General features: G+C 43.7%; 1 protein-coding gene across 1 annotated transcript in view; it reads left to right on the top strand.

Annotated features, from left to right (window-relative positions):
• Nucleotides 1–13,016, top strand: part of LOC139574797 (protocadherin Fat 2-like) — a 74,810-nt gene that overhangs the window by 5,163 nt on the left and 56,631 nt on the right. Inside the window, exons 2-3 of the mRNA XM_071399681.1 lie at nt 3,346–6,654; nt 7,310–7,621. Coding sequence (XP_071255782.1) covers nt 3,363–6,654; nt 7,310–7,621 — 3,604 coding nt within the window. The 5' untranslated portion in view covers nt 3,346–3,362. The remainder of the gene's footprint in view (nt 1–3,345; nt 6,655–7,309; nt 7,622–13,016) is intronic.

Consider the following 13,016-nt stretch of genomic DNA (forward strand, 5'->3'; position numbering starts at 1 on the left):
ACCTCAGTTATCATTGACTGCCTGAGGATCTTACCCTCCCAGAAGCACAGCACTGCCAGCCAGCTGTTTATAAGACAAACATTTCCTTTTAACCCCAACATCCGGAAATGAAATGGTTAAAGTCCTGTTCCCTACATAACGCACTACTTTTGACCACAGTGAAATACTTACTTACGAGCCCCTAAACGACAGTGCAGTTTCAAAAAGTACAGATAAGAATAAGAGATAACAGCAACAAGTAATTAAGAAGGAAAATATATATCCAGATCCTCAGGCAGTCAGTGATAATAAACATAATTAGAGCAGTAAAAATAAGTGTTTTCTCCTACCCGTGGTATACGGTCTGATATACCACGGCTGTCAGCCAATTAGCATTCAGGGCTCGAACCATCCAGTTCATAATAAGGAAAAATGTCCCGTTACCTAAGGAAATGTTTTAAGGGTGTTGCGTAAAGCCCCACACACATTTTCTTATGTAGGTAATGTTTTACGGTAGTTTGAAATCATGTAAGCAGAAAGAGTCTCTGGTTACCATAGAGACAACCTGGTTCACTGACTGAACTTCTTGTCAAAGAGATCACATTTATTTAGAGATAGCAAAATATAACTTCTACATTCTAGACAGAAGAAACAAATTGATTCAGAAGATATTAAAAACGTTTATTTTAGTAACTTTTTTCTCAATTTGTTTCGATTACTTTCTAGCACGTCAAGCTAACTTACAGAGTAGCTAGCTACCTTTGTAACCACGGACTGTGCACCTTCCATTGTTTAGCTAGCTTGCTGGTGGATGTTTTCCTTTTGAAACCAGCATAGAAGAAAGCAACATTCACTTCTACAAATGTTGTTTACATTGATATCCATACTGAAGCACTTAAGGGACCTCATGGGCACCCTGAACTTGTTCACTTCATTTAAGACAGGCAGGAACACACAGGGGACATGAACAGGTGAACATCCCACAGCTAACAGCAGACAGACCTTTCACTATTTTTATGAAATTCACTGAGGAGGATAGTCCTCTCCTTCCTCCTCTGAGGAGCCTCCACTGGTTGACACACTATGAAGTGAAAGGTTCGTTATATAAACAGTCATTTGTTCATAGCTACAGTAAAAGAGTGAGAGGTATTTCATATTTTCAAGGAACAGCTTAAGCGCTCCTCTCACTCCAGATCTCTCTGACATCTCCGGTAAACAGATGTTAGAGAAATGAAAAGGTAGCAAGTCGTGGAGCTGCTAAACGTCAACTATGGTTATTCAAAGTGCTGAGAGAAGGTAAAATCACCATGCAGGAATACTGGAGTCTTTATTGTAGCCAGATACAGCACTAAGAACGAGAACATTTAACCTTAAGGACAATTATATATTTGATTTATTTTGAGTTGTGGATATGATCCTACTAATTTGAATATTTGAAGTCTTCGTTTTTATTGGCAAATGTATAACTTGTTGTTATCCAGTAGAGAAAAGTGTCCGTACTATTTAAATTCCACTATCAGTCTTATGAATTGTTGAGCTTTAAAGTTGTTTACATTTAGGAGTAAAAGGTTAATGTCTGAACAGCCTAGGCTGAACAGAAGACAGCTCAGAACAGAGACGAACAGTCAATATTTACGTTTGGATAAAAGTGGTGACAACCCACCAAATTCTGTTTTATACCTGTCATCACGTAACAAATTCTGTTTTATACCTGTCATCACGTAACAAATCCTGTTTTATACCTGTCATCACGTAACAAATCCTGTTTTATACCTGTCATCACGTAACAAATCCAGTTTTATACCTGTCATCACTTAACAAATCCTGTTTTATACCTGTCATCACGTAACAAATCCTGTTTTATACCTGTCATCACGTAACAAATTCTGTTTTATACCTGTCATCACGTAACAAATCCTGTTTTATACCTGTCATCACGTAACAAATCCAGTTTTATACCTGTCATCACGTAACAAATCCTGTTTTATACCTGTCATCACGTAACAAATCCAGTTTTATACCTGTCATCACGTAACAAATCCTGTTTTATACCTGTCATCACGTAACAAATCCTGTTTTATACCTGTCATCATGTAACAAATCCTGTTTTATACCTGTCATCACGTAACAAATCCTGTTTTACACCTGTCATCACGTAACAAATCCTGTTTTATACCTGTCATCACGTAACAAATCCTGTTTTATACCTGTCATCACGTAACAAATCCTGTTTTATACCTGTCATCACGTAACAAATCCAGTTTTATACCTGTCATCACGTAACAAATCCTGTTTTATACCTGTCATCATGTAACAAATCCTGTTTTATACCTGTCATCACGTAACAAATCCTGTTTTTATACCTGTCATCACGTAACAAATCCTGTTTTATACCTGTCATCACGTAACAAATCCTGTTTTATACCTGTCATCATGTGTCACGCCCTGACCTTAGAGATCCTTTTTATGTCTCTATTTTGGTTTGGTCAGGGCGTGAGTTGGGGTGGGCATTCTATGTTTTGTTCTATGTTGTCCTTTTCTATGTGTTTGGCCTGGTATGGTTCCCAATCAGAGGCAGCTGTCAATCGTTGTCTCTGATTGAGAACCATACTTAGGTAGCCTGTTCCCACCTGTGTTTGTGGGTAGTTGTTTCCTGTTTTGTGTTTTTTCACCTTACAGGACTGTTTCGTGTCGTTCACTCTCTTTGTTGTTTTTTGTCATTCAGTGTTCAGTTTATTTGATTAAATTTACTATGAACACTTACCACGCTGCGTGTTGGTCCGATGATTCCTATTCCTCATCATCAGACAAAGAGGAGGAGCATTACATCATGCAACAAATCCTGTTTTATTAACGCATGTTGACAAAGGCTTTATAATAATGATTTAATTATCAGTTGTTGCTCTCAAGAGAAAAGAATAATGACATGGGGGGGGAAGGCACCACCTGTCTAATGCTGCTCTGAGGCTGTTTCTTGTCATCAAACAATGTATTGCTTTGCTTTGGTCAAGGCATGTTAGAACAGGAGACAAATACCTCACAGCAGGCTTTCACTGTGGTGTTGTGTCACTGGGTGTTTAACGCATTGTATTGTTCAGAAAAGAGCAGGTACTAGGGAAATGACTGATATGTTCACAATCTGGTCAAAGAGCTGTATTTTGTATGTACTTATACATGAGTTATTGAACTATATACCGCATTGATAAAATAAAAAATAAAATAAAAATATGTATATTTGTTCCAGGCATATGAACTAAAACTGTCCCTCTTTTCCCCTCTCTCTCTCTCTCTCTCTCTCTCTCTCTCTCTCTCTCTCTGTCTCTGTCTCTGTCTCTGTCTCTGTCTCTGTCTCTGTCTCTCTCTCAGAGCTGAGGATCCTGCTGATGACAGTGAAGATGGTTACAACAGACACAAGTACACTACTCTTAGTGGTAGCAGTCTTTCTAAACCTAGTAGCAAGTAACGAGTACCACAATTGGCACTTGGGAAAGGAGCTTGGAAAGGACAGCTCTCCCATGAGGTTCACCTATCATCTCTACAATGCCACCATTAATGAGAACTCAGCCCCCAGGACTGCTGTGGAGAGTCCCATCAAGATGGGCATCGTAGTGACCGATCCTTTATGGGACATCAAGTTCAAACTCGTCTCTGGAGACGACGACGGCCTATTCAAAGCGGAGGAGGTCAGAGTAGGGGATTTCTGCATTCTGCGAATCAAAACTCGAAGCAGTAATTCTGCATCACTAAACAGGGAAGTAAGAGACAGTTATACTCTCACCATTGAAGCCACTGAAATCACGTACGACTTCCAGGCCAGGACCAAGGTATTGGTTCAGGTGCTTGATACCAATGACCTGAAACCACTCTTCTACCCAGCCTCGTACAACGTAGTCATCAGGGAAGACGCTCCGTTGAAGTCCAGCGTGGTCAGGGTCAGTGCGACGGACGCGGATATTGGTTGCAACGCTGACTTCTATTACTCCTTTAAGAGTAGAGCCCATCCGTTCGCCGTTGATCCTTTCTCAGGCGCCATCAGCCTCGTCAAGAGACTGAACCACAGCCGAGCAGAAACATACGATCTCACTGTATTAGCTGAGGACAGGACCAAGAAGATATCTGGGGTTAAGAAGTTTGGCAACGAGGCCAGGGTTACAGTGACCATAGAAAAGGTCTCTTCAACCGCCCCCATCATCAAACCTCTCCCGGTTGTCCTAGCTCAAAAGGACGAAGATGAGAAGATAACTATTGATGTCCATGTAGAGTCGGGTGTAAAGCCAGTTGAGTCCGTTAGTATTGTTGGTGGGGATCCACAGAGGTATTTTGAGATTATTCCATCCAGCCTGCAACGCAATGGATTCCAAGTGGTCTCCACCAAGTGGGTGAATTGGTCTCAGAGCCCATCTGGATTTAACCTCTCCCTCCAAGCTAAAGACAAGAGTGGTCCACCTTTAGTTTCTCCAGTTTCAGAAATCCACATCCCTCCGTATAAACAAAGCCTGTTTTGCTTTCTGGAAGACATTTACATTCTCACACTAAGTGAGTTTTCACCACCAAAAACACATGTGATCAGAGTTAGTGTGAGTCCAGCACATTTGAATGTTACATACCACATTAAAAGTAACTCTGATAGCTCCAAATTTAAGATTAACCCCAAAACAGGCATACTTGTTACCTCAGAGTCCTTTGACTTTGAGAAAAAGTATCGTTATGAATTCGACGTGACAGCGAATCACGGCGAAGCCGAGACCCATATAGTTGTTGAGATAACTGACGAAAACGACAACGCCCCCACATTCACCAAGCCCTCATACCAAGCCACACTACCAGAGAACGTACCTATAGGCAGCAGCGTTCTAACAGTCTCTGCAATAGACGAGGACAGGGGTCGAAATGGCTTCGTGACCTATGCCATAGCCAACTCAGCTCCTTCCCCATTCACAATAGACCCGATCAGTGGAGTGATCTCTACATTTGAGGATCTGGACTATGAGTTGATGAAGAGGTGGTATCATCTCAGAGTGTGGGCTTCGGACAGTGGCAGTCCCTTCAGTCATGTTTCTGAATGCTCTGTGACGATCACCATGAGCAACGTCAATGACAACACCCCTCTGTTTGAGCAGGTGGGATGCAATGCCACCATACCTGTAGATTTAGCAGTGGGAGAGCCAATCGCAGAGCTGTCTGCTGTTGACCTGGACGAACTACAACAGCTCAGATATGTGATCGAGTCAGGGAATGACCAACAACTGTTTGACATCGACGCTGTATCAGGAGTCATTATACTGATCAGACAGATACCCACAGTTTCGATAGAAACTGAATTACCTTTGTTCAGACTCAGAATCACAGCAACTGACGGTAAACATAACTCCGATCCCTCTGTTGTTACTGTTACTGTTGTTAACCAGGGCATTGAAGCCACAGTCAGTTGTCAGGAGACTGGGATTTCCAAACGGCTCACAGACAAACTGATAGAATCCATGAAGCCAGTGTTGACTATCCAGGATGAGGAATCCTTCTCGGACGTTCATATCATCAACCGCCACTCTCCTAAGTTCAACTCTGGCATCCCGAGTACTATTGACATCAGAGAGGACTTCCCTTTAAATTCTACTATCCTTCACTTCAAGGCTTCAGATAATGACACCGGATTCAACAGCAAGCTTGTGTACGCCATCTCAAGTGGAAATGAAGACGGGTGTTTCTCCATTGGTATTTTCTCTGGGGAGCTTCAGCTTGTGTGTCCTTTAGACCGAGAAACCAAAGAGTTCTACATTTTGAACGTAACTGTCTATGATTTAGGAAGCCCACAAACCTCAGCATGGAAATTTCTTGCTGTGAATCTATTGGATGTTAACGACAACCGACCAGTATTCAACCAATCCAGGTATGTCGTGCACATCCCAGAGAACACAGAGGTTGACACAACGATATTCCAAGTGCACGCAACAGATTTAGACTCTGAGGGCAATGGAAATATCCTATATTCGATGCTAACGCTAACCAATCTGTTCAAGATCAATGAACTCACTGGAAAAGTGAAGGTGTCTGGTCGTTTAGACAGAGAAGCCTTTCCCAGACATGACTTGAAGGTGGAGGCTAGAGATCAGTCTAAAAAAGACCCACAGCTCTTCTCTTTGACCGATCTGGTGGTCGTGTTGGAGGACATCAACGACAATCCTCCCAAGTTCGTCCCCAAGATCTACAACATCAAAGTCCCTGAGGACTTTCCCTTGGGGACGGTGCTACTGTGGGTCGAGAGCTACGACTTAGACCTGGGCAGCGCTGGACAGATCAGCTACAACCTGAAGAACAGTGAGAACGGGGCCTTTTTTCTGGACGCGTCGACGGGATCTCTAACCCTTGAGAAAGAACTGGACTTCGAGACGAGACAGTCTTACAACCTGACGGTTCAAGCAATTGACCATGGCCTTCCTCGGTCACTCTCCTCCTCCTGTTTCATCGAGGTGGAGGTCCTGGATGTGAATGAGAACCTGAATAAGCCGGTGTTCTCCATGTTTGTCTATGAGGCCTCAGTGATGGAGGACGCTCCTGTGGGAACCTCAGTGTTCACGCTGACAGCAGCAGATAGGGACTTGGGGAACGACGGAGTCGTTAGGTATCACATTCACGATGGATCTGGCCTGGGAGTTTTCATGATCGATGAGGAAACAGGTAAATGTGTGTGTTTGTGTGTGTGTTTGTGTGTGTGTGTGTTTTTTTTTGTGTGTGTGTGTGTGTTTGTGTGTGTTTGTGTTTGTGTGTGTGTGTGTGTGTGTGTGTGTGTGTGTGTGTGTGTGTTTGTGTGTGATAACAGTAAAAAATTCCCCCTATTTGATACAATTTTCTTTAGCATGAATGTATTGCTGTTACAGTAGATGAGAAGTGGGATGACAGTTGATAAAGCCTTTGGTAAAAAGAAGAAAAAAAGAAAATGGATGTGCAATATTAAAATAACCTGAGGCTGCTTGGGACCTGTTCCTACATACTGGCTACTTTACAGAGGATAGCCTGTGACCTCACAAAGTATCACATTCCATTTGCATGGTTCACTCCTGTTGGGAAATTAGATAGAGAAATAGAAAGAGACAATGCTGTGTCATTGTAACACTGATACACATGGCCTCCCTTTCAGAATCTTACTCCTACTTATAATCTTTTAGATTTTGATAGCGTATCCTCCAGTTTTAACCAAATAACAACTTTTTTGGGGGGGGGTAAACCTAGATGATTTAACTATCCAAGTTGTTCATCACCACACCTGTCAGCAAAAAAAAAATGCAAATACAGATGGATGACATTATAAACGATTTCTCCTTCTGTTTTGCAGGAGTCATCCGCACGGCTGAGACGTTGGACCGCGAGGCCGTCCCACACTACTGGCTGTCGGTCTATGCCAAAGACCTTGGCACCATCCCTCTAGTGACCTGGACAGACATATTTGTGGAAGTCCTGGATATCAATGATAACCCTCCCCAGCTGTCCCAGCCGGTCTACTTCGGCTCCGTCCTGGAAAACATGCCTAAAGACAAGTCAGTGCTTCAGGTCACTGCTACTGACGTGGACAGCTCCTCTGAGGGGAAACTCACCTTCCAGCTGTTGGAGTCACCGCAGACGTATTTCACCATCAACCCCAAGACAGGTAACTGACACGTTTCCCAAGGTAACACGGATCGATGTGATTTTAAAGTGCTTTTATTTCTGCATCATTAGTCTAACACCTTTGAGGAAATGCAGGCTGATGTATTGTGTCCATGTCAAATTTGACAACCTACAACATCCATTCAGTTTCGTGAAATTTTTGCAATTTTTCTTGTTCATGTGTTTCAAATATAAATCTCAATATACCGTTTAATTCGCTGTAAAACATGGCAGCTTGTGGTTTCAAGTTGAATAGAAAATGGTAGATTATAACATGTGTCTGCAGTAATGTGCACATGCATCACCCAGGGTGTGCCACATCCCGTGAAGCCAGATCAAGGTTAAACTACACTTATTTTCTACCTGTAAATGTACAATTTGTTGTTTGTTTACAAATGTTCCAGTCATGTCTGGGCTGGGATGGCAGTGAGTGTAAAATATCAACTGCCCAACCAGAAAGTTAAACCCCAAATCTCTGACAGTTTCATCCTGCAGCTGAGTGCCTGTCACACAGCAACAGAGCATGGGCCTTTGAAAACAGGGCAAATTGCAAACAGATTAGCTCTACGTCGCAAGCTCCTACACGTCTGTCCGTCCTCGACTTGAAATCTCTGCTGGGCTGGGCTGGGCGTGTGTGTGTGTGTGTGTGTGTGTGTGTGTGTGTGTGTGTGTGTGTGTGTGTGTGTGTGTGTGTGTGTGTGTGTGTGTGTGTGTGTGTGTGTGTGTGTGTGTGTGTGTGTGTGTGTGTGTGTGTGTGTGTGTGTGTCTCCTTACCCCCAGGCTAACACCAAAGGATTAAAGCTGAAAAGACACTCCATTAATGCCTTGGAAGACGTACAATAGATTAGATGTTTTATAGAAACACCCAGTGTAATCAAGAGACAGGTTAGTTTCGGTAAGACTGCCTGAGAGTGGTCTGAGTGGGGAGGGGAAAACTAGCTGTTATTGGCAGAGAGGTTTACAGCTCTCTTTCTTATTAGTCTGTTAACTAATCTACTTCCTGGTGATGTCAGCAGGCAGGCCAAAACTCCTCCCACTAAAACATGCAGAAATGTTAGGTGGTCTTTTCAAACAGCTTTTACACTAAAAGGGCATAATCATAATTTTCACAATTTCACAGTATTATCCCAACCTCATAGTGTGGAAATATACACTGAATGTACAAAACATTAGGAACACCTGCTCTTTCCATGACATAGACCGACCAGGTGAATCCAGGTGAAAGCTATGATCCCTTATTGATGTCACTTGTTAAAATATTTAAGTGCCTTTGAACGGGGTATGGCAGTAGGTGCCAGGCACACCGGTTTGAGTGTGTCCAGAACTACAACGCCGCTGGGTTTTTCATGCTCAGTAGTTTCCCATGTGTATCAAGAATGGTCCAACACCCAAAGGACATCCAGCCAACTTGACACAACTGTGGGAAGCATTGGAGTCAACATGGGCCAGCATTCCTGTGGAAAGCTTTCGACACCTTGTAGACTCCATGCCCTGACGAACTGAGGCTGTCTGTTCTTAGGGCAAAACGGGCTGCAATTCAATATTAGGAAGATGTACACTCAGTGTATATAAACACAGGAAAATCAGGGTTTTGACTGCACTGGGCCTTTAACTCATTACTATGACAAGGACCTTGTCCTTCTACATTCTGAAAGTATTCAGACCCCTTGACTTTTTCCACATTTTGTTACGTTACAGCCTTATTCTAAAATTAATTAAATCTTTTCCCCCCTCTTCAATCTACACACAATACCCCATAATGGCAAAGCAAAAAACGTTTTTTTTGTTTTTTTTGTTCTGTTCATCTATCCCTCGATCCTGACTAGTCTCTCGGTCCCTGTTGCTGAAAAACATCCCCACAGCATGATGCTGCCACCACCATGCTTCGACGTACGGATGGTGGCAGGTTTCCTCCAGACGTGACGCTTGGCATTCAGTCCAAAGAGTTCAATCTTGGTTACATCAGACCAGAGAATCTTGTTTCGCATGGTCTGAGAGTCCTTTAGGTGCCTTTTGGCATACTCCAAGCGGGCTGTCATGTGCCTTTTACTGAGGAGTGGCTTCCGTCTGGCCACTCTACCACAAAGGCCTGATTGGTGGAGTGCTGCAGAGATGGTTGTCCTTCTGGAAGGTTCTCCCATCTCCACAGAGGAACTCTGGAGCTCTGTGAGAGTGACCATCAGGTCCTTGGTTACCTCCATGGTTTTTGCTCTGACATGCACTGTCAACTATGGGACCTTATATAGACAGGTGTATGCCTTTCCAAATCCTGTCCAATCAATTGAATTTACCACAGGTGGACTCCAGTCAAGTTGTAGAAACATATCAAGGACGATCAATAGAAACAGGATGCCCCTGAGCTCAATTTCGAGTCTCATAGCAAAGGGTCTGAGTAATTATGTAAATATATTTTAATACATTTGCAAAAAATTCCAAAAACCTTTTTTTCACTTTGTCATTATGGGGTATTGTGTGTAGATTGATGAGGATAAAAAAAAATAATGCTGTAACATAACAACATTTGGGGAAAAGTCAAGGGGTCTGAATACTTTCTGAATGCACTGTAGGTGAATAATAAACTATCAATGAAGTGAAACCTCAGCTTCTATCACACAACAGCATGGTAGATGTATTTCTGCCATGAGAGGATATGAGCTGTGCTCCTCGTGTCTGAACAGGATACACATAACTCAGAGAAGTCTGACTAAGATCTTAATTCAGGAGTGTAGCAGTGTAAGTACACAAGGTACAGTATCTGTAGAGATGTCCCAGCAGAAAGTCAGATAAGAACCAGTAATACATTTAAATAGAAGCAGTATAGCTGTATTACCAGCTGGAAGACACAGAAAAACCTAAACTAGAAAATACTCATATTTTGGAAGTGCTTATATTTGTCCTGTTATTGTGTTTTCTGCATATCCCATCTCCCCCAGGGGGTGGGGTCACATCGTCAAGTACCCCAAGAGCAATTGGGTTAAGTGCCTTGCTCAAGGGCACAGAGAAAGCTTTTCACCTTGTCTGCACTGGGACACAAACCAGCAACCTTTCGGTTGGTCTAACGCTCTAACGCTCTAACCTCAAGGCTACCTGCCACCCCAGAAGAAAACATATGGAGGTCAAGAGACCTCTTTACAAGGAGGCCTAGCAGAGAAGGGCAACTTCATTACAAAAACACAGACACAGGATGTAAACCAACAAGTCTGAGCTGAATGATAAAAGCAGCAGCACACTTTCTAACGTGTCTCACCTGTCTAAATAATGTCTCCACTAAAGACCCAGCAGGATTTGTTTTGAGTGCCGTAAAAGCTAAATGCCCCTTAAATGATCATCTCCAATTACTTCAACCCCCTCCCCCACCGCACGCGCGCATACGCACACGCACGATCGCACGCACACACACACACACACACACACACACACACACACACACACACACACACACACACACACACACACACACACACACACACACACACACACACACACACACACACACACACACACACACACACACACACACACACACACACACACCCTTGCATGGTAATCAGTCCCTGTGGTGTCACTTGGGGCAGTCGAGTGGTGAACTAAACTAACGTTTCTCAGGCATGTTTAGTCTGTAGGCCACTACTCTGATATCAACTCAGGCTGTGACACAGACAACCTCACCCAGATTTCAACACGGTTGAAAAAGGCCAAACCAGTCATGTAACCTGTTTCGCCAGGTTTTCTGAACTCATAGACCCTTTAATTTGGCATTATAATTGGCCTGTTAAAGGAACAGTAGCAACATGGCAGGAGAATTGGCCTGTTAATGGGACAGTAGCAGCATGGCAGGAGAATTGGCCTGTTAAAGGGGCAGTAGCAGCATGGCAGGAGAATTGGCCTGTTAATGGGACTGTAGCAGCATGGCAGGAGAATTGGCCTGTTAAAGGAACAGTAGCAGCATGGCAGGAGAATTGGCCTGTTAAAGGGGCTGTAGCAGCATGGCAGGAGAATTGGCCTGTTAAAGGAACAGTAGCAGCATGGCAGGAGAATTGGCCTGTTAAAGGGGCAGTAGTAGCATGGCAGGAGAATTGGTCTGTTAAAGGGACAGTAGCAGCATGGCAGGAGAATTGGCCTGTTAAAGGGACAGTAGCAGCATGGCAGGAGAATTGGCCTGTTAAAGGGGCTGTAGCAGCATGGCAGGAGAATTTGTCTGTTAAAGGGGCAGTAGCAGCATGGCAGGAGAATTGGTCTGTTAAAGGGACAGTAGCAGCATGGCAGGAGAATTGGCCTGTTAATGGGACAGTAGCAGCATGGCAGGAGAATTGGCCTGTTAAAGGGGCAGTAGCAGCATGGCAGGAGAATTGGCCTGTTAATGGGACAGTAGAAGCATGGCAGGAGAATTGGCCTGTTAAAGGAACAGTAGCAGCATGGCAGGAGAATTGGCCTGTTAAAGGAACAGTAGCAGCATGGCAGGAGAATTGGCCTGTTAAAGGGGCTGTAGCAGCATGGCAGGAGAATTGGCCTGTTAATGGGACAGTAGCAGCATGGCAGGAGAATTTGCCTGTTAATGGGACAGTAGTAGCATGGCAGGAGAATTGGCCTGTTAAAGGGACAGTAGCAGCATGGCAGGAGAATTGGCCTGTTAAAGGAACAGTAGCAGCATGGCAGGAGAATTGGTCTGTTAAAGGGACAGTAGCAGCATGGCAGGAGAATTGGCCTGTTAATGGGACAGTAGAAGCATGGCAGGAGAATTGGCCTGTTAAAGGGGCAGTAGTAGCATGGCAGGAGAATTGGTCTGTTAAAGGGACAGTAGCAGCATGGCAGGAGAATTGGCCTGTTAAAGGGACAGTAGCAGCATGGCAGGAGAATTGGCCTGTTAAAGGGGCTGTAGCAGCATGGCAGGAGAATTGGTCTGTTAAAGGGACAGTAGCAGCATGGCAGGATAATTGGTCTGTTAAAGGGACAGTAGCAGCATGGCAGGAGAATTGGTCTGTTAAAGGGACAGTAGCAGCATGGCAGGAGAATTGGCCTGTTAATGGGACGTAAGCAGCATGGGAAATATTTACCAAATGACAATACAGTAGTGGACAGTGTATCAGTGGATAGATTGGGAAAGGGGAAAGGGAAAGGGGGATACCTAGTCAGTTTGTAGCAGGTTGACATTTATTGTCATAAGACTTGTCCTGGAGGCAGAACTGAGCGATTTAGGCCAGCTGTAAAGTCAAAATTTATGAAAACAAATATTTACTTTACGGTCTTAATTTAAGGTTATCATTAGGCATTAGGGTTAGTGGTGTGGTTGATGTTATCGTTAGGCATTAGGGTTAGTGGTGTGGTTAAGGTTATGGCATTAGGGTTAAAATCAGATTTTATGACTTGGTGGCTGTGCTAGCTCGTGACCACTCTGC

This window comes from Salvelinus alpinus, chromosome 4, assembly GCF_045679555.1.
Source record: "Salvelinus alpinus chromosome 4, SLU_Salpinus.1, whole genome shotgun sequence".
NCBI lineage: Eukaryota > Metazoa > Chordata > Actinopteri > Salmoniformes > Salmonidae > Salvelinus > Salvelinus alpinus.